The sequence below is a fragment of the Coccinella septempunctata genome, chromosome 9, assembly GCF_907165205.1.
Source record: "Coccinella septempunctata chromosome 9, icCocSept1.1, whole genome shotgun sequence".
Classification (NCBI taxonomy): Eukaryota; Metazoa; Arthropoda; class Insecta; order Coleoptera; family Coccinellidae; genus Coccinella; species Coccinella septempunctata.
Window position 1 is genome coordinate 8,836,436 of NC_058197.1, and position 24,307 is coordinate 8,860,742.

The 24,307-nt window shown below is 36.2% G+C and overlaps 3 protein-coding genes across 4 annotated transcripts; 2 read left to right on the forward strand and 1 right to left on the reverse strand.

Annotated features, from left to right (window-relative positions):
* Nucleotides 1–462: 462 nt before the first annotated feature.
* Nucleotides 463–4,094, reverse strand: LOC123320857 (sulfite oxidase-like). The gene is made up of 2 exons (XM_044908313.1): nt 3,760–4,094; nt 463–3,692 (listed from the first exon to the last, which is right to left on the reverse strand). The coding sequence occupies exon 2, from the start codon at nt 3,661–3,663 to the stop codon at nt 1,990–1,992; it is 1,674 nt and encodes a 557-aa protein (XP_044764248.1). The 5' UTR covers nt 3,664–3,692; nt 3,760–4,094; the 3' UTR covers nt 463–1,989.
* A 2,060-nt stretch (nt 4,095–6,154) lies between these two features.
* LOC123320858 (serine/threonine-protein kinase pelle) lies at nt 6,155–17,555 on the forward strand. Of its 2 annotated transcripts, none has more exons than XM_044908314.1 (8): nt 6,155–6,226; nt 6,494–6,701; nt 6,757–7,107; nt 7,300–7,456; nt 7,665–7,812; nt 7,871–8,005; nt 11,820–12,367; nt 15,506–17,555. In XM_044908314.1, the coding sequence occupies exons 2-7, from the start codon at nt 6,564–6,566 to the stop codon at nt 12,319–12,321; spliced, it is 1,431 nt and encodes a 476-aa protein (XP_044764249.1). In that variant the 5' UTR covers nt 6,155–6,226; nt 6,494–6,563; the 3' UTR covers nt 12,322–12,367; nt 15,506–17,555. The 2 variants fall into 2 exon arrangements, with proteins under 2 accessions (XP_044764249.1, XP_044764250.1); XM_044908315.1 differs by lacking the exon at nt 15,506–17,555 and adding an exon at nt 12,519–12,699.
* A 358-nt stretch (nt 17,556–17,913) lies between these two features.
* On the forward strand, nt 17,914–20,282 carry LOC123320859 (cytochrome c oxidase assembly protein COX15 homolog). Its single transcript, XM_044908316.1, has 7 exons — nt 17,914–18,189; nt 18,251–18,377; nt 18,730–18,862; nt 18,996–19,182; nt 19,289–19,556; nt 19,609–19,877; nt 19,993–20,282. The coding sequence occupies exons 1-7, from the start codon at nt 18,022–18,024 to the stop codon at nt 20,125–20,127; spliced, it is 1,287 nt and encodes a 428-aa protein (XP_044764251.1). The 5' UTR covers nt 17,914–18,021; the 3' UTR covers nt 20,128–20,282.
* The last annotated feature ends 4,025 nt before the right edge of the window (nt 20,283–24,307 follow it).

The following is a 24,307-nucleotide window of genomic DNA, read 5'->3' on the forward strand; positions in this document are numbered from 1 at the left end:
TGACAATTCGAAAACTTGCGAGTACACTTATGTCACGACAGGGATAATTTCAAAGAAAAAGCCGGAACAAGTCGATTTTTAAAGGGAGGGGGACATACTTTGAGCAGAATTGTAAACTGAAATCTCCCCAACCCTAGGTTTAGGAGCAATCACCCCTAAATTCTTAATAGGGATTAGGTGGTGAGCTATACCTCAAGAAGTGGATAGTTCCACCAATAATAACACCAGGGGAACATAACCCCTGTCTGGTATCTAAGAAAAATATTGAAAATTGCTTTTCAGGTGCCATCTTTAGGCAGCTCTATGTAAGCAGGGGTGGTGACTGACCTAAATACTGAGCGAAAGCGGGGGGTTGGGATTGCATCTAGTTCACCTAGATTTATTTGGAAAAACTGTTTTCTGGGAGGTCATTACCGCCATCCACGGGAGGGGGGGGACGAGTAGTATTTAAAAGATCACTGGTCATAATAAAAGTATAATCAGTCAGTGCAGACAATTATAAAAGTAAAAAATTATCATACAATCAAACCAAAATAAGCATTTCTTACCTATGAGTCAAATATCCAAAATTAAATGAACAAACAGTACAAAAAAACGGTTTATTTACGTCCAGCATAAGTTTTCTATATAGAAAATGATAAATGATTGGAAGCAATACATTAAAATTAGGTAATTTTTTCTTAACAATGTAGTTATGCAGATTATGAGGTATTCATATAAAATCAGCAAAAATCTAAATTGAAAACAGCAAATAATTACTCACTAACAAATAAATAAATAAAGTAAACAAATGGAAATTCAAACTACTACAATCAAACTCTTTCAATACATCAATACTTTCCAACTGTTAGTTAGATCTACCATATTAATAACCTTAGGTGCACTTGTTTGGTAAATACACTTTTTCGTCAAATGCAACGGTGGAAAAACACATAATAAATTGAGTACAGCCGATTGAAAGAAAAAAAACGAAAACCCATCAAAGAATGCCCTTCCAAATAATCCTATAGAATCATTTTTAACCATCATACAATCAAAGATTATAGAGTTAGGTTAGGTTAATATATAGAGTTATGTTAGGTAAACCTAACCTAACTCTATACTATCTTTATTTTCGTTGCCTCGAAAAAAAAAATGTTTAAAATTGAAAAAACCCTGAAAGATGGAAAAACGACACGTCATTGGTCAATTTCAATCGTGATTGATATTAACGTGAAGTTGGCCGAACCCCGTAAATTCTTCGGTTTCTTCTGATGAAAAATATTAAACATTTTTGTGAATTTTTTAAAATTTATTCCTTTCGTCGTTAGTCAAGAGGGAATCCTTCAGTCGGTAAAGACACTCGGCGACTTGTGACATATACTAAAAGTAAAAGTCTACTTTGTATCGGGGAAAGTAAGGAAAGTTCCTTACTGACAAATATTAGTTAGTTACTTTTTCAACCATTTTCGATTTTAGGCCATTTCTCGTAATCTTGCAAACAAATGAAGGCAGTTCATTTCAAATGGACGTTACAATACGACTCACTTATTTTCCCTACAGTAACTCTATCAAACACAGTGGCGACAATTGGAAATTTAGCAAGAATATGGCGGCTTAGAAGCACAGATTTCAATGCTATGATCTCTAATTCGGAATGCGGATTGGCTCACGTCACGTCATGTGACCGAATCCGCCATATTCTTGCTAAAACGATGAAAAACGGAACCACAATTGTCGCCACTGTGTTTGATAGAGTCACTGTAATTTTCCCCATTTTCGGGGACCTTTTTTAGTACAGCGATCGTTCTCCTTTTCTCTACTCTCTATATACAATATCCTTTCTCACGTCTCACGGAATTTCCAACACATCTTTCCGGCAAATATTTTGACGTTTATTTGACAGACCCCGACGGCTTCGTCGTTTTGTAGATGACCCGTTTCGTAGACTAGTATATAGGAAATTATTGAACTGATATTTTTTTATCTTCCATTTTTGACAGACCTTATTCATTTAAGATTAACATATATTTTGTGATATGCGTTGTTCAAAACTCCCCTAAGGTTCCATATGTTTTCGAAAGATTCTGGCTGAGTATTATAAGATGAATCCACTGCTTTAACTATTATCTCCATATTTTCAGTTCCTTTGGGCACCGGAAGTTCGCAAGACCATAGAGTCCAACTCCAATGTCGTGGATATTTCTTGGATTCGTGGTAATCAAACTCTGCTACATGCCAAGTTTTACCACCATCGCAGGAAACATCAACTCTGACTATTTCTTGACCTCCCCCTGACCATGCATACCCTTTCGCTGTTATTTTGCCTCCTTTCACCTCAACTGTGGAATTATTCATAGGTTGACAGATTGCGGAAGTAACTGGGAGCTCTTGAATTGAAGGCGATTTAGAATAGTCCACATTATTCCAATCAGTACTGGGGGAAAAACCTTTGTAATCTTTTTGCTGCCAGTGAGATTGGCTTTCCGTGGATGACACAATTACTTTGGCTAACCACTTGACATTCCTGGCTCCAACAACCCCAGGCACGATGACTCTAACAGGAAAACCATGATCTTTTGGTAAAGTTTCCCCATTCATTTCATAAGCAAGGATCACATCACCCCTCTTATCTACTCCCTTCCATATCGGAATTGATGCCCCATATGGTGAGCCTGTGGTGTCTGTATCATAGGCTTCAAACTGTATATGTTCATATTTGTCCAGTTCATGCTCTGAAAGTCCTGCCTTCTCCAGAACTTCTCTAAGACTAGCACCTGTCCAAGTTGCGTTTCCCAAGGCAGCTGCACCCCAATTCAAGCCTTTAACTGGTTTGACCTTATGCATTTCGCTCCTTCTATTACCTGCACACATCACAGTTGCAGTTACAGAATGTTTAGGAAACTGCTTCAGCTCCTCTAAAGACAGAGTTAAATTTCCTGATTTACCTTCTATCTCAATTTCCAATGTATAATCCTTAGGATCAATGTCAGGCACAGGTAAATGATTTCTTACATAAAAAATCTCATTGGGGGTTAAAAAACTCTGAACTAATATATTCTCAGGTGCCTCAGCATTGAAAGGTTTTTTAGAAGCAGGTTTCAAAATAGGATGCCGACTTGGTTCATTAGCGAAGGGATCCGACATGTCCCTCACTACATCTTTGTGATCATCTTTTGGGTCTAAATTACCTATTCTGTATCTTTCTAGTATATTTAAAACGTGAGAATTTAGATGTATACTGTAAAGCATCCAGAAAGGATCGACCGCGTTACCAGCAGCCATCAGAATCTGGTCACCACCTGGGTGTTCATGTACGAAATCAGTAATGTCGTACACCCCGTGTTGAAATGTTACCCATATCCTTGTGTCCTTGGTTATGTGTTTCGATACTTCATCTGTGGTGTAAATTGGAAGTTCGGGTTTTAGAGGAATCTTTGGAAGATCTTGCTGCTGAACTGTATCTGCATAAATAACATGTCTTTTATCCTGAAAAGTTAACGATAAGTACCCAGCGGCAGCAGCTAGTGCAGTTATCTTATTTTGAATCTTATATTTCGAGAATTTTCTATTATAAATATCTTTCGTGATGATTTCAGAACACCGTGTGGGTTCATTGACGAACTTCGAAGAGATCCAAGAATTTATTTCACGAACTAATTTCCTCAAATTTCTATTGAACATTTTGGTTCGTCCAGATAGCTACTCCAATTCTGCAAATTAACACTGTATATGGCGCGCGTATATAACTAAAGGAAACAAAATTTTGGGCAAACTCACAGATAAATCTTTATGTGTATCCTATGCAGATGGAAATTCTTCACGTATATCTTGAAGGAAACCGGTAACACTTGTTCTGCTATACTGTTCTCATCGCCAATTGCTCAAGTAAATAACTTTTTCAAAGAGATTTATTCCAGCAAAGTAACTATGTTGAGTGATAAACTCTAGTTGGAAATCAAGATGAAGACTAATTCGAGTTTTGTATCTAGTTATGATGATTAAATGACAATTAAAAATCAGTATTTACGTACGATATCTTTTGAAGGTGAAAGTTTAACAGAGAATCGCACCACGTGCCATTTTCAGATGCGCTGACTCCATTTGCCGTATGAAATGACGTCTGCAGTCAGATGTAAAACATCATTGCCAGACTGTCAAAATAATTCTAGCTTCTACTTCTGACATTAGTTTCAACGGATTTTCGTGTGAAAGGTTTTGACATTCTGACATGAATGATGTTACTTGCAGTCGTTGTTTTAAATAACACTGTTTTCTGAACTAGTTCAGTATGTCATATATGAGCAACTACTACTACCATTACCTACACATATTACCTTCTCTGCCGTCCTAACAATCCTAACATGAAAGGTCCTATCTGCATAATTTAGGTTTTGAGAAAATCCGGGTTTTTTTGTTTCTTTTCATTGCATAACGCATGGTATTTTAACAAACAAAATATATTAATTTATATATTATATCGAAGAAGAGAACTTGATTGCAAAACATAATTTGGATTTATCTCTTCCCGGTTAGTAGATTTTTTTACTATATTATATTATTGTTCTATTGCCGTTCATTTTATATATATGTGTATATATTTTTCAGCTCATCATGTCATGTCATTGACAATGCAATTATGCGCGAAATGGTCTACCTCGATTTTTGCTCATATTCTGACTCCATCTTGCTGACTCTGCGCAATGAGGTATGAGGTCAATATTGGCAAACTTAAGCCAGTCAAGGGAGAGAAAGAGTGCCGAGGCCACGCCCCCCTTTGGGACCCCAGAGTCAAAGGGATGCCGGCAGTAAAGGGGATGGACCAGTTAGTTCGTTTCTGATCACCCTTATGAAATCAGCCATATTAATAATCGCCAAATCTTACTTTTGACTGGGAGGGTCTTTCGACCAGGTCCAGTCTTACAAGTGATGATTCTTCAGTTGTTCGAGGAACGCTACAGAACCTTATGTTGGTTAATCATCTCCCATAGATATAGTTATTCAGTAGAAAATTGAAAAAACGAGAAATAAATTCAAAAAACTTCTGACACTTTATTGTGCCAAACAAAGCGACACAGAACACACCCTTAACTTACTTTATGCAAAGCGATTGAAATAAAATAAATCGCTAGTGCACCGGCAACGTAGCATGGTGTTGACAACTGAAATTCTTTGGTTTTATGCGGATTTCGGGGTGGATACACTTGGCATGACCGATTATGCTTTCAATCTGTATTATTCTGTTGGAGAAAGTAAATAAGCGATTTTGCCTTCATTTACAAATCATTGTTCGGCAACGTTGAAAGAGAAACACATGTTGTAACCAGTACGCAATGCCTCATTGAAATTTGGGTGTATAATTTTTTTTTAAGAATCTAGGTTTGTGATGTATCAAAATTTTACCACCTTTTCTATCTGTAGAATACTTATAAGACAAGGAGTTGAAGATTTCAACTTCTTATACAAAGGGTTGGAAACAATTTTGATTTTTTTATATTTATGGAGGTTCCAGTTCTGTAGAAAGTTTTTCATTGTCCTGATGGAGAAAGATTTTTGAAATAGGTACTCTAAGTAGTATTCACAATGCTTTTTTGTCCTAATAATTCCGAGGTGGATTTCTTATTGGAAGTTACAATGATAATTTTATATCCATTATAGACTATAGGAATATAAGTGGATACGATAGCAATAAGAATGTTGACAATAATTCTTATTGCTATCGTATCCTATTCTTCGTAAGCAATTCAAAAGGTACAGAAACTTGACCATTCTATAAGAAGAAGATACATATGTCCTTAAACATACTCTACCAGACTCTGATACTCTAGATCAGGGGGTCACCAATTAGTTTAATTACGGGTCCGTTTGAAAAAAAATTACATCTGTCGCGGTCCGTTTTCGCATGTATATCTGATGATGGACATTTTAATTAATTTGAGATTAGACGAAGAGCAGGTAAAATTGAATACTCACAATTTTTCATATATAACAAATGCTGCTTTTAGATTACTTTGGGTCCGCACAAAAAAAAAATTGGCGCGTTCCGCCATTATTTAATAACCCCTGCTCTAGATACTCTTATATTTTACAAAAATTGACGCTAGGTGGCGTATCGATTGTTCAGAATTCCCAACTGTTCGTCTGGCAACGTGGCAAGTGGCAACGCCTTTGAAACAGCTGATTGTGTTGTGACAGATCGCCTTTACATAACCTCTGTAACCTAAACTAACCTACATTTTTCTGTTTATATAGGGTACTCTAACGTTTTGTCAAAATCAGCTGATTGTTCGTTACCGTGGGGCACATAAAGTTTTTTATTATAACTGTAAAGAGGCATTTCTGAGAAAGTTATAGTCTAATTACTCTAATCTAACGTCGGGAAGAACATTTTTTCCAAAAACATGCAGAAAACACAATACTCGACCAAAACAGTACGCGAATCAATGGAGGGAAAAGCTTGTGTGCCCCACGACAGCGAACGCTTAGCTGATTTTGACAAATCGTTAGAGTTCCCTATTTGCTACAAGTTTAGTTTTCTTTTTTCTTAATTTTCTTCAATTTCAGTAAGTAAAGTGTTGTGGACTATGTCAGTTGCCGAAGAAACAATGTACATTTATGATTTACCCTACCTTGAGTTCAAAGCTTGTTGCAATATTTTGGACGAAAATAACTTATGGGAAGAATTGTCTGTTCATATGGGCTATGAGAGGACCACAATTCAGGTAAAGAAAAATTGCATTTTAAAAAATAAAATGAAATGGTGAAGAATTCTTTCAGGAAGTTAGACGAGAGATAGGTTGTGGTAAATCTCCATCAGAAAAACTTCTTTCCCTATGGGGAAATCTGAATCATACTGTTCTAGAATTATTCGTGTTACTAGATCGTATGAAAAACATTGAGGCAATGGAAGTTTTGAAGAAATTTATAAATCCGAATATTTTGATCAAATTTCAGTTGAAACATTGTCAAAGAAAAAGGGAAGAGGATATTGTTGAAGTTCCTCAAGAAAATCACATCGAAAGTGAGAAAATATTGAATGTTCCTAAACAGAATATTGATATTGTGAGTAAAGAAAGCAATGAAAGTAGTCCAGAAATGAACCTGAAATTGCCATATTTGGCTGCTCCAGTAAGTAATTCATTATACACTCAGATTGATGAAGTATCAAATAGTTTATCTAAATGCCGTCATTATGAGAGTCAATAAATGTAGTGAAAAACAATAATGAAGATGACTTGTCACATTCAAAATATGAACTAAATGAAACTACTTAAAAATTTAAGATTCCTTTTATGAAAATCTCTAATTTTTTATTTGTAGGGTGGAAATTCCAGATTGACAACTGTTTCTGTGAGATCCTGGAATGATGTGAAATTACCAATACCAATAATACCTTATGATGATTTACAATTAGCCACTAATAATTGGGATCCAACTACAATTCTAGGAAAGGGAGGCTTTGGCACTGTTTTCAGAGGTGATTAAATATATCTAGTCAATTCTGCATATAGTTGTATGTATGTCCAATTGGTTGCAGCGACAGAAATTCAAAATATCTATCACTACAACTAATTGTTCACAGAACGATGGAAAGATTGGAAATAGAATTCCAAAGTATAGAAATGAAACCAGCCATGAAGGTAAGGTCGTTGTACAATGTGTGTCAAATGAAAATTTTCTTTTAGGCACTTGGAAATGTACTCAGGTTGCCATAAAACGAATAGAAAGGAAAGAGGATGATCGAAATTCCTACATTGAGCAAATGAAACAATCAATGACCGAACTTCATTGCTTGAATGCCTACAGACATGACAATATACTTCCTTTGTATGGGTACGTAATTAATATCATCAAAAGCTGCAAATTCTCATAATGTGTGGAATTTTGACAGATTCAGTATGGGGGGGCCTCAACCGTGTCTGGTTTATCAGTATATGAGAGGGGGAAGTTTGGAAGGAAGACTCAGAGATTCCAAGTCGAGATTGAAATGGTCCACAAGACTTAGCATAGCTACAGGGACGGCAAGGTAAGACATGCAAGATTTAATAAACAGTGCAATTCACATTAGTTAAAAAGCAGATCTTATAGGTGCTTACATTTCGAAAAAAATACTACGAAATCCGTTTCAGACGACGCGATACCCCTGACTGTGATCGGTGCTAACCTCACTGTTGTCAGATTTGTTAAACTGACATGGATTTGTTTACATTTGTGGTTGGTGAACATTGGTCAAAAATCTCAATTCTCTCATGCTTTTTTTGGCCTTTTCCGATCTTGAAGAAAGGGAGACGCGTCTGGATTGCTCCCGATTCGTTAATTAGCCAGAACCAAGACTTTGAGTTTAAGACAATATCTACGGAATTCAGCTGCAAAATATCACAAAGTTACAGGTCGGACGAGAGTAAGACGGCAGGATTCGGTTCTCCGTTCCTTTTCGCATTTCCAGGGGCTTGCGCACCACCAGTCAGACTACTTCCAGTGTCCTGAAAACTCGGACAGGAAGGGTAATCGCTTAATGTGAGGTTCAAATTTTAAAGTTTGGGGAAGTCTCACCTCTGAACTCACAACACTGATATTTTGAAGTCTAATAAAGTTCTTCTGAATTTTTCTAGACTTTCGCACAAATGAAAATAACGACTCACTCTCACGATGTTCGAAATCACTGCTATCTGCAATAACTCGGGTAGGAAAACTTAAAACGCAAATCTGGAAAAGATCCGCTTATATGTATACCACCTGAGAGGTGAGGAAAAGGAATGTCTCCCATGGGCTGAAAATGATGAAATTCGCGCCGTTGAAAATGCCTTATCGGCACTGACGATCAAAAGCGTTGTTACTCTTTTGTTGTTTTTAGAAATATTTGTTTGTTGTTTTTAGTAATAAAAAAGAATGAAAATGGTCCTAAATGTTTCCTGTTTCCTACAATAGGCCACTCCGAACCGCTGTCAGACAGACTTAAACAAAAATTTTGGAGGACCTTCATAAAGTGTTTTGTATGCACACATAACACATAATTTGAAATATTATTTTACTTTACTAGTTAATATACGTGAGTATATTGAAATTGCATGATTTTTGTTTTTAATTTGTAGGGGGTGTTAATGTTAGTAGTACTTCTGTTAACAGTGTTGAATTTACGGCAGTACCTATAGGTAATGAAAGTATTCAATAACTTGGCAAGTCACACAGTATTTTAGCAGGAAATAGATATTTATGTCATCCGCTTGTTGTGTTGTTGCATGTGTTATTTTTCGTATTCCTGAAGGAAGTTATGGGTTTAAGCATAAGAAGTTTCAAAATGATTTTACAAAGAGATGAAAAAATGGTTGAATGCTATCAAAAGAGCTGAGTACCGGTTATATTTTTATACTCATTATATACATATGCTGTTTACTTTTGCTGATTATATTTTGATTCTGTTTATTTTTGTACTGATTATAGTTTTATGTTTCTGTTTTATATGTATAATGCTTTTCTTAGAGTAATGATTGCAGATCAACAACACAATTGAATTTCTCTGTAGTAAAGAATCTTTTTATTATTCAAACATACAAACATAGGTAGTACATTATTACAAAATATTTCCAGAACCTTACCTGGAATTAAGAAACAACATTTTATGCTGTTAATTACAATTCCTATCCAAAAATATCTTTATTTAACAATCACTATAAATTATTCGCGTATGACAAATTCCTGTCTAAACAATCAATGAAACGAATCTATAGCAACGCTCGACAGAGTTCAGTGCGATTAATTGAAGAAATATAATTTCTTCGCATATACTCCATTCATTTTTATAAAAGCACTCGGTTGGCCATGAAATAATTTTCTTAAGTTTTTTTAACTAGAACTGAGTAAGGTTGGCACACATGGAATGTCGTTATAGTCATCAGGACGTTGCCACAGATAAAATAAATTGGTATAACAAAAATGCCGAAAGTGATTGAAAAAGAAAGAAGACAGAGATTATCAGATTTTCAAAATAATTTACTTTTTGGCGTAAATTCACATTACGACAGATACGTAATTACTGAGACTTTTATCTAGAACGGACAACATAGCTCGGATTTAAAACCCTAAAATATGTTGACAAGTGTCACATTTTCGTACTATACAGCTTGGAATGTGTCAAATTTCCATGGCCAACCGAGTGCTTTTATTAAAGTGAATGGAGTATGTGTATGTATAGGGAATATACCTTTTAAATAAAACAGTACATCTTTTCAAGAAAATGTAATATGTACATCTAAATTCCATCATTATCATATTTTATATTTACAATTGAAGCCCGTTTGTAACAGCCGAGAATTCTCTACGAAATTTTGGCAAGAAAACGGCAGAGATTATTTTGTATGCAACTGAACAGTGAATTCTACCGATAGTGCGTATGTAACTGTAGAGAATACACGGCGCATGAATTCTCAAGTAAATTCTCGGCTGTTGCAAACGGGCTTTAGAAAGAAAATCTTCCATCTCTAAATTACTCGTACGGACGTTGCAGAACGAAATGTCAGGAACAATGGTGTACCCTACACATTCCATATACATACATGGAACTAATTTAATGTCAATATTTATGGGGGTGATTTTTGGGCTCATTTTAAGGAAAAACTTTATATGAACATATGTCCTAAACGTCTTACCTTTTGGGAAACAGGATGGTAAAGTTTGCAAAAATAAATCATTTATTATTAATATCTACAATGCCACTACAGATATTTCAATGAAATTTGTCTTACGTGTACTATGAATCAAGAGGCATTTTTTAATGTATCACTTTGTTTTTAATTTCCACTTAGGAAACACCCTGTAGATCCAATGAATTCCCCAATCCTCAGCAGCATTTTTTATCATAGGTTGGTCATTATTCCCTTCCCTACATGTACACCAATCCATCTGTGCTGACCTTTTTGCGAAATACTTCCCAGAATATTTTCTTCCAAACATCTTACGGCGTAACCTAGATATAAAAGGCCACCTTTCAAGTTTTTGTAGGCTGACAAGATAAGCTCTTGAATGCTGCAATTTGCTGATTTGTGTAAAAACTGGTTGTAGAAACTAGATAAACCACAATATCACTGCAATAATTCCATCAGGATTGTAACTTATATTTCTCCTGAATCGTGTATAATCCACACAGTATGGATCAAAACCTCCCATCTTGTTTATTTTCTGGTAATAACGTTCGGCCACTATTTCAACGAAATAGGAACTTTTTGTATTTCCTGAAAGAAAATTAAAACTTAACTTGGAAATCTTTCAATATTTTTCATCTCAAAAGTTGAATATGTATATCAACTTACTTTTCATATATTTATTACGGATTGCCCAAATAAGGCAATGACCTAATGAACTTGAATACCACTCTTATTTAGGTAGGAACAACGAAAATATTCTCTAACGTCCAGTTTCATAATCGAGTTTAACGTCACTTAAATTTTAAAGCTTCCTTTAACCCTACTAAAAATGACACTAAAGGAAGCTTTAAGCTTAAAGTGACTTTAAATTTGATTGTGAAACTGGACGTTAGTAGGGTTAAAGGAAGCTTTAAAATTTAATGGGACTTTAGGTTTGATTATGAAACCGGCCGTAACGGGAAAAAGTCGCAGACTCGTCTTAAATGAAGACGGAATTTTTTTAACAAAAATCAAACTTCCTTACACTGTACATTATTTTGAAACAATCGACGGTTCGGGTAATTTTTCCTACTTAACTCTGTATGTACTGTTGATGATTAGTGTATGTACTTACCCATAATGATGATTGTGATCACATGAACATGAGCATTGTTTATGAAAGTTCACGAAGATTTGATGATTGTTATTCTTCTCTTCTAGGGGCCTACAGTTCCTACACACAATTGGAGACAATCCCCTTGTTCACGGCGATATAAAGCCGGCGAACATATTGCTGGACAAGAATGATTTTCCACGGATCGGCGACTTCGGCTTAGCTCGCGAAGGACCACATGAAGAATACGTGCATATCAGCAAAGTTCACGGCACAAGGCCATACCTACCCGACGAGTTCCTCAGAGGGAAAAAGTTTTCTACCAAAGTGGACACTTTCAGTTTCGGTATTGTCTTATTCGAAATTACAACTGGCCTTGCCGCTTACTCGAACAGGAGAGCTTCCAAGTTCCTTAGGGACCATGTCGTTGACTACGAGGGCGACATTTTAGAACTGAAGGACCCGAGGGAAGAAGGCGGCGACAGCTGTTTCAGGGGATTGATGAATATTGGCAAAATTTGCGTCAGTAGAAGGGCCAAAGATCGACCCGAAATGGTTGTGGTACTCAAGGAGCTAGAAAATCTTGTTTGTCCTGATGAAGAAAGTTAGGAACGGTTTAACTGTCTGTGATGTATTCCTGATTGAACCTCCAAAGGTAAACATTTTAAAATTCACAATGACGAATGTCGAATTTATATGTATACATGGTGAGTCTTTGTACTTTTCCTCCTCACCTTTTTTTTCTATTCTGCTCGGTTGAAAAGATACAGGCTATTAAAAATTAATCAAAAGAATGTAATTTTCAGTTTTATCTTACGAACAATTGTATCAAATGGAATAATTTTGGGAAATATATGTTTGAACCTTCAGAGAAAACAACATACATTATGTATTATATGAAAGTTAAAGGTGAAATGGGTTATTTTTCAATCTGGTAACTAATGTACGAAGTTAAATAAGACTAGGTACCGCTGGCGCTGTTGATCATTTCATAGAAAGAACGACAAAATATCATTGTGTTGAATGCAGAACAGCAGAATCTCGTCCCGAGTCTAAATTTTTTCACGTTAATCTCGGCCTTGCCAAAGATTTGTAGTTTAGAAGTTTTTATTTTTATATTCTATTGTACTGTTGACATGTTTTTTGTAATTAATTTTAAAAAAGAACTTAGGATAATAATTAATACACACTTGTTTTAGTTATTAGCCAAACTCCTTACCATCATTTTTCGAAAGATCCCATGCGACTAATTGGGTTATATCTATATAACTAATGCATCCAATTCAGGTTTAGGAGACACGAAGACACATCTTAACTTTTCTTTTATTTTCACCAGATTGTATGGGTTAATCTATTTGAGTCTTGATTTTGAACTCGTTCGATACTTTGGCGTTTGTGACACGTCTTAGGTACATATAACCTAGTTTTTCATAAAACATTCACTTCCACCACTTTCAAATAATTTTGAATCGAAAGTAACGTCTGGTCGAATAATACTGTTTCTATTAGGTCCGTTTGCACCAATACCCCTTAAAACGAGTACTTAACTAAGTGTCGTTTGAAGTTAATGGACGCTTAATTTTGTTTCCAGTTGCACGACTGTGGCTTAACAGAATCTTAAGTAAGGGGCCCTTGAGTTTTTATATCTAGTGATATTTCTGTTTTTTATTTTGGTGCAATTTCATCCTAGTCCAATGAAGCTATTTCATTGGTTGGTCGGTTTCCAATGATCGTTGTCATTTCATTAACCTAACTCAATTGTCCTGTCAGTCAGTCAGTCAAGGATTGTCAAATAAAGGGTAATAAAATAAAATACAAATAAGTAGTTTATATAAGTACAACACTTTCTTTGTAAGGTCTTGTGTGAATTTATTTTATTAATGTTGAAGAGGAACGTGAAGAAAATGTCCTTATTGTCCTTGTTAGTACGAATACGATGAATGATTGCCAAGCAAGTGGTGGTAACCTACAATGGGCACTCAACTTCTCAACAGAAGAAAAGAGTTTGTTGCTAACTATAGTATGATTTGTGATACGAAATTGAAAATTGAAAGACTGATGGCAATACAATAAGGGCAGAAGAAAAGGCTTGATATTCAATCATGAATTCATTCAATTTTCAAAATCCATCAAAAATGGGAAGTTCTGCAGCCAGTTCAACAAATTATTCTAGGTTAGAATCGCGCCCTCATATAGGGAACTCTAACGATTTGTCAAAATCAGCTAAGCGTTCGCTGTCGTGGGGCACACAAGCTTTTCCCGCTGTTTTGGTCGAGTATCGTGTTTTGTGCATGTTTTTGGAAAAAATGTTCTTCCCTACGTTAGATTAGAGTGATTAGACCATAACTTTCTAAGAAATGCCTCTTTACACTGATAATAAAAAGCTTTGTGTGCCCCACGGTAATGAACGGTCAGCTGATTTTGACAAATCGTTAGAGTACTCTATATTTAAGTGGTCATTACAGGGGCGCTTAAATTTAAGGTTAGTTTTAGCCATTTAAATGTCACGTAACAGTTGGTGCAACGTAATTTAGGTTAAGTTCATTTTAAGGGACACTTAACACTAAGCATGTTTGGTGCAAACGGGTCTTATTATTCGAATATTTGAATAAAGGTAGGGTGTGGCAATCTCTCCTTGTATTAGGGATCGTCTCTAAACTTTCACTCATAGAGGTGAAAAAACATAAACACATGGTATGGCCATTGCAGTGCTACGGATGCAACTTTGGTGAAGCACACGCATTCGATACTTCTCTCAAAGATTATAGACCATATTGGTGAGGTTAGGCGGGAATTTTGAATCGCGATCTATCTGTGGGTCCGCTGAATTACCTATGCATTTCTTATGGGACTAAAAATCCGCGTACTTCTCGCCTGTTTTTGGATATTTTAGCGAATTTCTTAAGATTTATTTCTATTGGAATGTGTTCTATGAACCTTTCTTAACAAGCTGAAAACAAAATTTCGAAATAAAATGGTATATTTTTTTAATAATGGATCAATATTGAATTGGTCTGCAAGATCCATGGAAGTTTGTCGTAGCTTCTTTTCGTTTCTTACCTCTGAAGCTGACATCATTCTAACGCGCAAGCGTAGCATGTCATTTTCCTTGTTACGGTTCATGATTGACGTATAGCAGAAATGATCTACGACATACGGATATATTCCGTTGAATAATGTGTTCAATTTTGAATTTAGGACATATAAATGTATATTGTGATGCTAAATGTACTTGGCTCTAATAATGAACGCACCTAATTTTGCCTGTCTTTATACTAACATTTATTTCCATCTAGCGATATTCCATCTTATAGTTTATTCCTATGTAAAACATTTTGAATATGGGTCTCCCGCCAATTGAGTGATTCTAACCTCACTAATATGATCTATAGAATTAGGTCTCTAAAATCCATTGAACTCTATGGGAACCCATAGAGTTCCCATAGAGTTCAATGCTAAAATCTTTCACTTCTATGTCTATCACGATACTAAGGCAGTGGTGTAACATTAATAAATTTACATACTGCCTATCTATTCTTTTCAGTTTTATTATGGAGTATCCATTTCGTTCAAATATATTTTTCTACTTTCTTGAATAACCAAATAAGGGAACTGTCAAAAATAATAGTCAGAATTCTGCCTCATTTCCTCCGATTAGTAGGTGCTTGGGTGGGTTTGCTATTTTTCCATTTCTGAAAGAATAGCTGGCGCTCGAGAATAAACTCTTGGGAAGAAGACCCATTACACTCTGTATTACGGCAATTGTGAGATCTTCACTTCATTCTTTTTTTAGGAAATGAACTTGAAGAAAACATCGATACATATAGATACCAACATTGAGCAAACAACTGGACGATTACCAGGCGGAAGTAGAAAACGATTTGAATGAATCAAAAATGAGGGTTGTGGTGGTTGGAGTTGGTGATCCAGAAGGTGAAAAAGAATTTTTGCCAGGTGACGTTGAAATTCAAATACGCCATTTTTGGCAGAACGCCACTTTGGATGAAAAAACACACGGTATGCGTCGAAAACATTCATATCGACATCTTTTCTGATGAAAAACATTATAATTGGAGGGAATTCATTTCAATTTTTGACTTGGTTGATTTAAAGTGTTTTAGAAGAGAAACACCAAAAAAAAATTCACTTGAATCAGGGGCGTAGCAAGTTTGGTCCGCGCCCTGATGCAAACCATTTCACGGAACCGTTCCCCTTTATTATTTTTGAGTTTTCAATGAGGGGATGTTAATTTAAATTTAGAGATTTAGTCTGCACAAAGGTCGAGAACTAGAGGAGAAGGAAATTTATAATAATAATAAGGTGAACAATTGAAAATCATATCTTTATTACATAAGCTTTCATTAATTTATGAATATAATTGAATACACATACATTTATTCACATGAATAAATAAAATGAAGCATATAAATATTGGAATAAAATTATTCATATTTAAAAAAGCAGAACGAAAATGAATAGAAAAATACGATAAATTAAAAAACATAAGCACTGTAACGGGTTTAGTTATCAAGGGTTTAATCTCGAGTCCCAGCTATTCTTTCAATAAGGGAGAAATAGCAAAACCAACATCTAGTAGTCGGAGACAGAGTTGGGTGTTATCTAAGGTGGAAGCGATAACAACTACTTCAAAACCGAATTTAGTACAATAATCTAAATTACAGTGAACCATACAGATATTTCCAAGTCAATAAATATATACAGCTGATGATCAAGTTCAAAATGAGTAAAACAGAAATGAAACACTTAATAACTAACTCAACAGTCAGTAATTCAAAATTAACACAGTGAAATTAATGGATCAAACAATATTCAAATCAATTATATTCAGTCAAAATATCAGGTATCAAAGAAAGAAAGCAATCAATAGCGGTCACTTTGATTCCTTCTGAGACAATAAGGGATGTACGGGGTTTACACAAAATTTACACTTACCGGTTGTTACTGAAAGATTCAAGTCCCTGTAATCGGTTAATTTAGCGTCATGTATATGCCATGTCAGTGCTACGCTATTTGGATGGGCGCTCCCACTAAATGAAATATATTAAACACAGTACAAACTATTTCTCGATGCGGATAACTCAGAGTTCTTTGACAATAATTTGAACTGCACTATTGAAATTGCGTGGGGGAAAGATACAAAAAACCGAAAACATGGGGTAAGAGTATATTCCGATGAGGAATCCAAAAATCACAGTATCACAGATGGCAAAACCCAGGGCGGCAAAGCGGGTAGATAAAGGAAAATAATAAATAAATAAAATCGGACTGGCAGCAGTCATTCATTCTCTGGGATGGACGTAGACGTCCCCGTAGTGCAGTAATGGAAGTAATCATTCTGAAAGCGATAATAAACTCATAAATCATAAAAGAGTACGATTTTTACTTAGTGCCCATTTAAAAGAAAAATAAAATCTCAACTGGTTCAGTTCTATAGAAAAATATTCGCCCTTTGTGAATCTTTCGTATGCAGCAATTAATGTTAATTCTCCCATAAAAAGTCAAGCTCCAGAAGAGCCCGGGCCCTGGCGCTCGGTGCCCCTTAGACCCCCTGTAGCTACGTCCCTGACTCGAATGCTTTCTCAAATTTACAAAATAGATACATAATCATATTTCATTGTGGCAACGAATAATAATATATAACAAACATTTTAAAAAAACCTCTGATAAATTTTATTTCGATCTGGCAACTTGTAGATTCTGCAGCATTACCAATAGTTTTTATTTTATATTAAGTAAATATTATTTCATTTATTACACATAAAACATAATTGTACATTGTAAATAAATAAGTGTAGAAATAAACTGTATTTTTTTACACCGAATGGTTTTTTTATTTCCACCAAAATATAAGATCTATTTTCATAATTCCATCATGTTAGAACTGAAAAAACTGGTATCAAATTTTTTCGACAAGTCAAATATACAGGGTGATTTTAAAGGTAGAACTCTGTTTCACCAAAAATCACCCAACTTTCAGGATGACGAAGTTGAAAAAATCATGGATATTATATATCCTGATGCGACACAATAAAATGTTTTTAATTGATCTGAGGATCAGACTGATCACAGCAGAGAGACGAGAGTTTTTGGACCACAGATGTATGTAATTATTTCGTTACCATCCTTAGATTAGGAAAGTCCCTAGTCTAAGTTACTATCCCTTACTTACGTCAAAAGTCATTGTCAGTAGTGTCACTCACCGTCAAAAATTCATTTTCCTGCTCTGTGATTTGTTATTTTCCTAGAGATCTCAAAAATTTGAATTAGATCACTAGATCAGAAACCGAAATGTTTTCCTCACTTCGTTATTTGAATCATTTCGTTAATTCCCGTAGTGCAGTTAACCAAATATTTTTAAGGAATACCAGGAGTTATGTCAATTTGTTAAAAACGAATTCCAGGTCATACAACTGCCTTAATTGTTCCCCACGATCTAATGCATTACCAAAATCCAAGGTACTTAATTCATAATTTAACCGTGAACATCATACTATACGGCACCATTTTCCTCTTTCAGATTACATCCCTTAGTTATAATGTAGTGAGAACAAATGCACAAAAGACTCCGCAAAATAATGGAAAGAAAACTGTAGGGTATTGGCTCCTAACATGCAGTGGGATGGTTTTTGTTGCAGTAGTTTTAGGTAGTTTTTTCTCATACAATGCAATATTCTACTCAATCTGTAAAGTCTTAGAAGAAATCTTGAAATCTGTAGGTTCTTAATTAAATTATTAAATAATGTTTTTTATTAATTATTGATTTGAGAAAGCATGATTTCGTATTAGAGAATTGTAGAATTTTGTAGTATGGAATGAATTGCAATATTGTGCAATTAACCGAACAATCGATTCTGACACCTAACCCTGACAAGATTGTGCAATTTCTCTAAACATGAGGAATAACTTTTTTTTGTTGAAAATAATTTTTTTTTTATTTCGAAGAATGATTTGTTTAACGAATTCACAAAATTATCAAATATTTTTCTCTATATTTAGGTGGTGTTACGAGACTGACTGAATCTGGGCTTTCTATGGTAACATGGAAACTATTGGGGGAAAAAATGCCGAGAACAGAAGAAGAGTGGCAGGCAGAATTCGCTAATTATCAACAGTATCCAGAATTCAAAATGTGAGTACAAGGAATTGAGGCAATAAGAGAAGAAATAATAAAAGCTACTCAAGTAATTTTGATTGGTGGAACGGTTGATATTATAACGCTAGTCACAATCAATGAGTACAAAAAGCTTGGTAAACTGTTGTAGAAAGAATAGGGATATGTCATTGTCAGAGTTCAAGTGGATATGGTATATGGAGTTCGGCCATCGAATGTGGGGACGTGCTATCGGAACTGCTTTTGCTCTACCAGCTGCTTATTTCTGGTTTAAAGGAATGCTCTGCAAACGTATGAAAATTCGAGTGGCAGCTTTTGGACTATTGATTGGAGCTCAAGTGAGTATCCACAATTTTTTTTTACTGATTCTGAAAGTACATCCTCAGAAACGGCTTTCGCTATCTTCATAGTTCTTCTATTATACAATAATTCTTAATTATTCAGGGTCTGATGGGTTGGTATATGGTAAAATCTGGACTTGAAGATCGTTTCCATGGAGAAAGTGACATTCCAAGAGTTTCTCAGTATCGTCTAGCCTCCCATCTATCACTGGCATTCATACTGTATACCCTTCTATTATGGTCAGCATTAGATAATCTTCTACCTGCCCAAACATTAGAAACAGCGCAACAAAGTGTTATAAAAGCAGCTAGAAAATTCAGAATGCTTGCACACAGTTGTAAAGGATTGGTTTTCCTGACAGCTATTTCAGGTTAGATCAACTGTGATGAAGTCGAGATGTTGCTTATAAATGTTTGTTTCAGGAGCGTTTGTGGCAGGTTTGGATGCTGGCCTAGTTTACAACTCGTTTCCAAAAATGGCGGATAAATGGATACCAGATGACATCATGGCTTTCTCGCCAAAACTGTCAAATATAACTGAAAATCCCACAACGGTTCAGTTTGATCATAGAATATTAGGTACTACAACACTATCTTTGATAACTTTACTTTGGTGGTCATCAAGGAAGAAGACACTTCCACCAAGAGCATATACAGCAGCGAAATGTTTGGCAGCCATGGCTTGGCTTCAGGTTAGTAAGGGTTCATATTGATTAGACAGATTAGGGTATAACCAGTCTATTCATAAGACGTAGGTTGGACCTTTACTTTTATACATGAAGTTTTGCAATAATTTTTTTCTTCTAGGTTGGTCTAGGAGTAACAACATTACTCACATATGTACCTGTATCATTAGCCGCAATGCATCAGAGTGGCTCATTGATGCTGCTGTCGTTTGCTGTTTGGTTAACACATGAATTGAAAAGGTTACCTAAGATTTAATGACTGGCGATTTGTCATGAAAAGAATGAGATGAAATTTATAATTTTTAAAAATAAAAGTAACTATATTTTTAATTCCTTCTAGCCTACCTCATGCTAGTTGTTTCATTGTGATAATTTTCATATCTTTTATTTGAATAAAATTATTGAATCGTTTGTATTTTTATTTTTTGGCTATTTTCAGAATCGATCAGAGAATCGTTACTTGTTGATGAATTGATGGTAGTTTTTTTCTTTGTTGGGCGCGAATGGCATATTACAGGCAGGATGACTGAACTAAACATTGATATTTATTTGATTCTGAGTCCGATTTTTTATTTTTCTCCCACCCCAATCAATCAAATTTGAATATTTACTAACATGTATGAGGGAGCTCTTTGATACAAATTAGTATAATAACTCATAACAGGAAAATGGTCTAGTTTTTCATCGGTTAGTTCCGTTTGTGCAGTAACATGACCGATTTGGTCACGTGACGTGATATGATCCAATCCGGATAACAGATGACAGCATTGTAATCTGTGCTTTTAAACCGCCATGTTATTGCAAAATTTCTAATTGTCGCCACTCTCTGGTTAAAGACTCTGTACAAGTAAGACACTTTGTTGATTTTTCATCTGTAGTCTCTTAGCACTCTCTGGCAAGAAAATAAAGGAGGGGCGATAAGAGATCGGCCTATGGAGGGTAGACTCCCCTCCATAGATCGGCCGTACTCGTGATCAATCGGGTTTTGCCACACGCTACACGTCTCACTTGTACGAATTCGCGTATCTTTCATAAGGCCTTTCAATGCAATATATTTATTTTATTCAATTCTCATCCACTAACTCGTGAAAGTATGTATCCCAGCTCATTCTGAGACTTATTCATTGCTGCGTTCGTAAAAAATTGAAATATTGAGTAGATTGCGTCATTCTCTGCTACATGCGTGATGAGATTCAAGTCTAGCACAGAATTCGAAGTCGGCAAAATTTCTTGCAATCTTGAAACTATCACTTCGGCAACTAATTTCGTGCTGGCTATGAATGGATCATGCGTAATATTTAAGTTTTGCCCAATTACATGTTTAACTCATTTGAGTATTTTGTCCGAAGTTCATTGAAAATTTTAAATTTCGTGCCGATAAGTGAACTTCGATCCGCGAATTGATTACGAATACAGCTTTAGATAAACAACGTTCTTGAACAAAAATATTGGAAGTAAGTATAAGGAAAGCTGCCCTGCGAGCAAAGACATATAGATTCAGTTCATTTCAAGCTAAAGCCACAAGTGTCACTAATGTGACTTTGAAACAACTTGAAAAATAATCTCCAGTTATGCAACGAAGGTGAGAAACCACTTGCTAAGAATTTGTATTTTGAATTTGGAGAAAAACAAATATGCACAGCAGCCATGGGATTCATATTTTGAATTTGAAGAAACACAAATATGCAAATCAGTGCGAATCTTTATTTTGAATTTGGTGAAATACAAATGTCACTTGTGCGATTATGCACATATATACTCTTGTGTCCTATTCAAAGCTTTATTCGTTGTCCATAATTTCAAATTTTTGTAAATTTTTCACAGATTGCCACTAAAAATTTATCACATCCAACAGCGTATTTCATTGATACCAATTGATTCCAAAGAATGTTCAGATGAAAACTAACATCCTTGTCACAAAACAAAACCATCCTTTTGTTTTGTCGCTCAGGATGTTTGTTTTCTGGTTTCAACAAGGTCAATATTAAAATTGAATACAAGGAATAGAATTCGCATTTCGCGCCCCTCAATTATAAAACAGAAAACTGTTATTAAACAGTTAAACTGTTATTAAACAGTTTTTCTGTATTGACAATTAATACGTTTTCAGTGCTATCTCATTGCCAAACGTGTTTTCACTGGCCAAAATGTAGTTGGTTTTTAGCACTAGCGATACGAGGGCGTTTCCTATTTCTCTACTCTATAATCTTTGCCGTAAACTATAAACAACAGTGTCACTTGTGTGACTAGGCCCCCAACGAGAAGACATTTTTTAAGAGTTACTTTGAATGCTGTACATTTGATTTTTGTAGCTGCACAAACGTCAACTATATGTTTTCAGCCAACTGGAAAAAGCACTCACATCACTACTATCACTTAGCTGACTTAGCACACATATTCAGTTCATTCGAAGTTGCAGCAACACAAGTGCCATTGTTGAATTTCGAAATAGGAATTTATAGGAATATTCGATCTCGGACAGGTAATTTTGTGGGTTGGTAAAAGAGAGATGAGCACTTTCACTACAGTCTAGATTTTTATTCACACACAAGAAATATACAGTTAAATCTATTTCAAAAAGGTACTCACTCGTTTTCGTCGTAATGTGGAAGAGACCCTTTCTGTCCGAATCCGCTCATTTTATCCCTTCATCCCCACTCGTTTCTAAACTTTCTCGACTTTTCGGTACTGACAGGACCCCACCAACTCTGAGGTGCGCAAAGTTGTCAATAGGGGAGGCGTTGCCAGATTTAACAGCCATTAATGCGATTACGGTGCTAATTGGAAGCTAAGTGGAAGCATTGTATAAAAACTGGTCTTTATATACAATGGTGGAAGCATCATCTGCAAAGACATATGATGCATGTTTTGGTTCGATTTTACGTTGGTTCCAGATCGGTTCAAAACCTGCACATTTATTTATTCAGAATGAGCCCGTGCGTAGCTTCGCACGCACCATTTCTCGGTTAAACTATTTAGGTTCGATTCTGAACAGTTCCGAGTGCGAATTAAAACAAAGCTATGGATTCGATAGATTTGAATTTGAGACCACATTAATGTCACTTGTGTAAATATGCAGCTCTCAGAGACTTATGTATCTGGAGCATTTAAGAATCATTCGAATTGTGTCATATGTGTGATTATATACAGGAAGTCCCCGTCATACTTCACCTACATTCGCTCTAAAACAGTTTTCTCACTCTATACCTACTTACACTTTGAAGCAATCTTCACCCTTCACCTAGCTCCGTAAAGTCCTTTTTACGGGGGAATTTTACCACAGTGTAGGTTAAATGTCTTGAGAGCCACAGAAGGTTAAGAGTGAAGGGAATTTGAGAGCGGCTGCAGGTAATGAGTGCAGGGGGCTTTAAAGCGACGGTGTTTGTGAATTTTGTAGGGGGTTTTATCGCGATGGAAGTTAAAGTTTAGAGGACGCTCAAGAGCGACGATAGGTAAAGTGTGAAGGGGGTTTCCCTACGGCAGCTATGGAGTGTCTGCTGGGACTACCACCTTTGGACCTTGCAGTTACACAGGTGGCCATGAAGACAGCTCTTAGAGTTTGGGAACAGGGACAATGGCGCGATAGAGGACTATTCAGGGGGCATGCGAGGGCTCTCAAGATGGTGAGGGATGCCAACGCATCCCTTCTCCATAGAGGGGACCGCGCGGGCACCAGCTTCTATTTTGCCGAACCCTACAGGGTAATTGTCCCTGACAGAGACCTTTGGTCTACACCAAACAGGCTTCTTGAGCCCGAAGGTCCCACTTGGTTCATCGATGGCTCTCTGATGCCCACAGGGACTGGAGTGGGAATTGTGGGACCTCGTTTCAATCTATCCATCCCCCTAGGAAAGGACTGTTCCATAGTGCAAGCGGAACTGTATGCTGTTCTAGCCTGCACACTGGAGAATATCCGCAGAGGGTACTCCGGAAAACACATCTATATTTGCTGTGACAGTCAGGGAACCCTGAAATCCCTTTCTGAGGAAAGGGTTAACTCACACCTAGTAAAGGAATGCAGAGAGGCCCTGCGGGGGCTAGGTTCCGATAACATTGTGAAAGTTATCTGGTGCCCGGCTCACGCAGGACTTCCGGGGAACGAGAAGGCAGACAAACTTGCAAAGCAGGGAGCCCGCTCAGCTTTTGTAGGTCCAGGACCGGTGCTGCCTATCTGTCGTACATCTGTCAAGAACTTCTTTAATAGTTGGCTGGACAGGAAATTTTCCTCTGGATGGAGCATAAGAAGTGGTCTCAGACAGCCGAGGCTTCTCATTGAGAGACCATCCTCTGTGCCTGAGGTCAAAAAACTCTTAGCTCTTGAGAGGAAACAACTGAGTCTAGTGACTGGAGCAATGACTGGCCATTTGTTTAACAAACACTTAAATAGAATGGGACTGACTAGCCGTCCCCTGTGCCGCTGGTGCAGGAGCACGGAG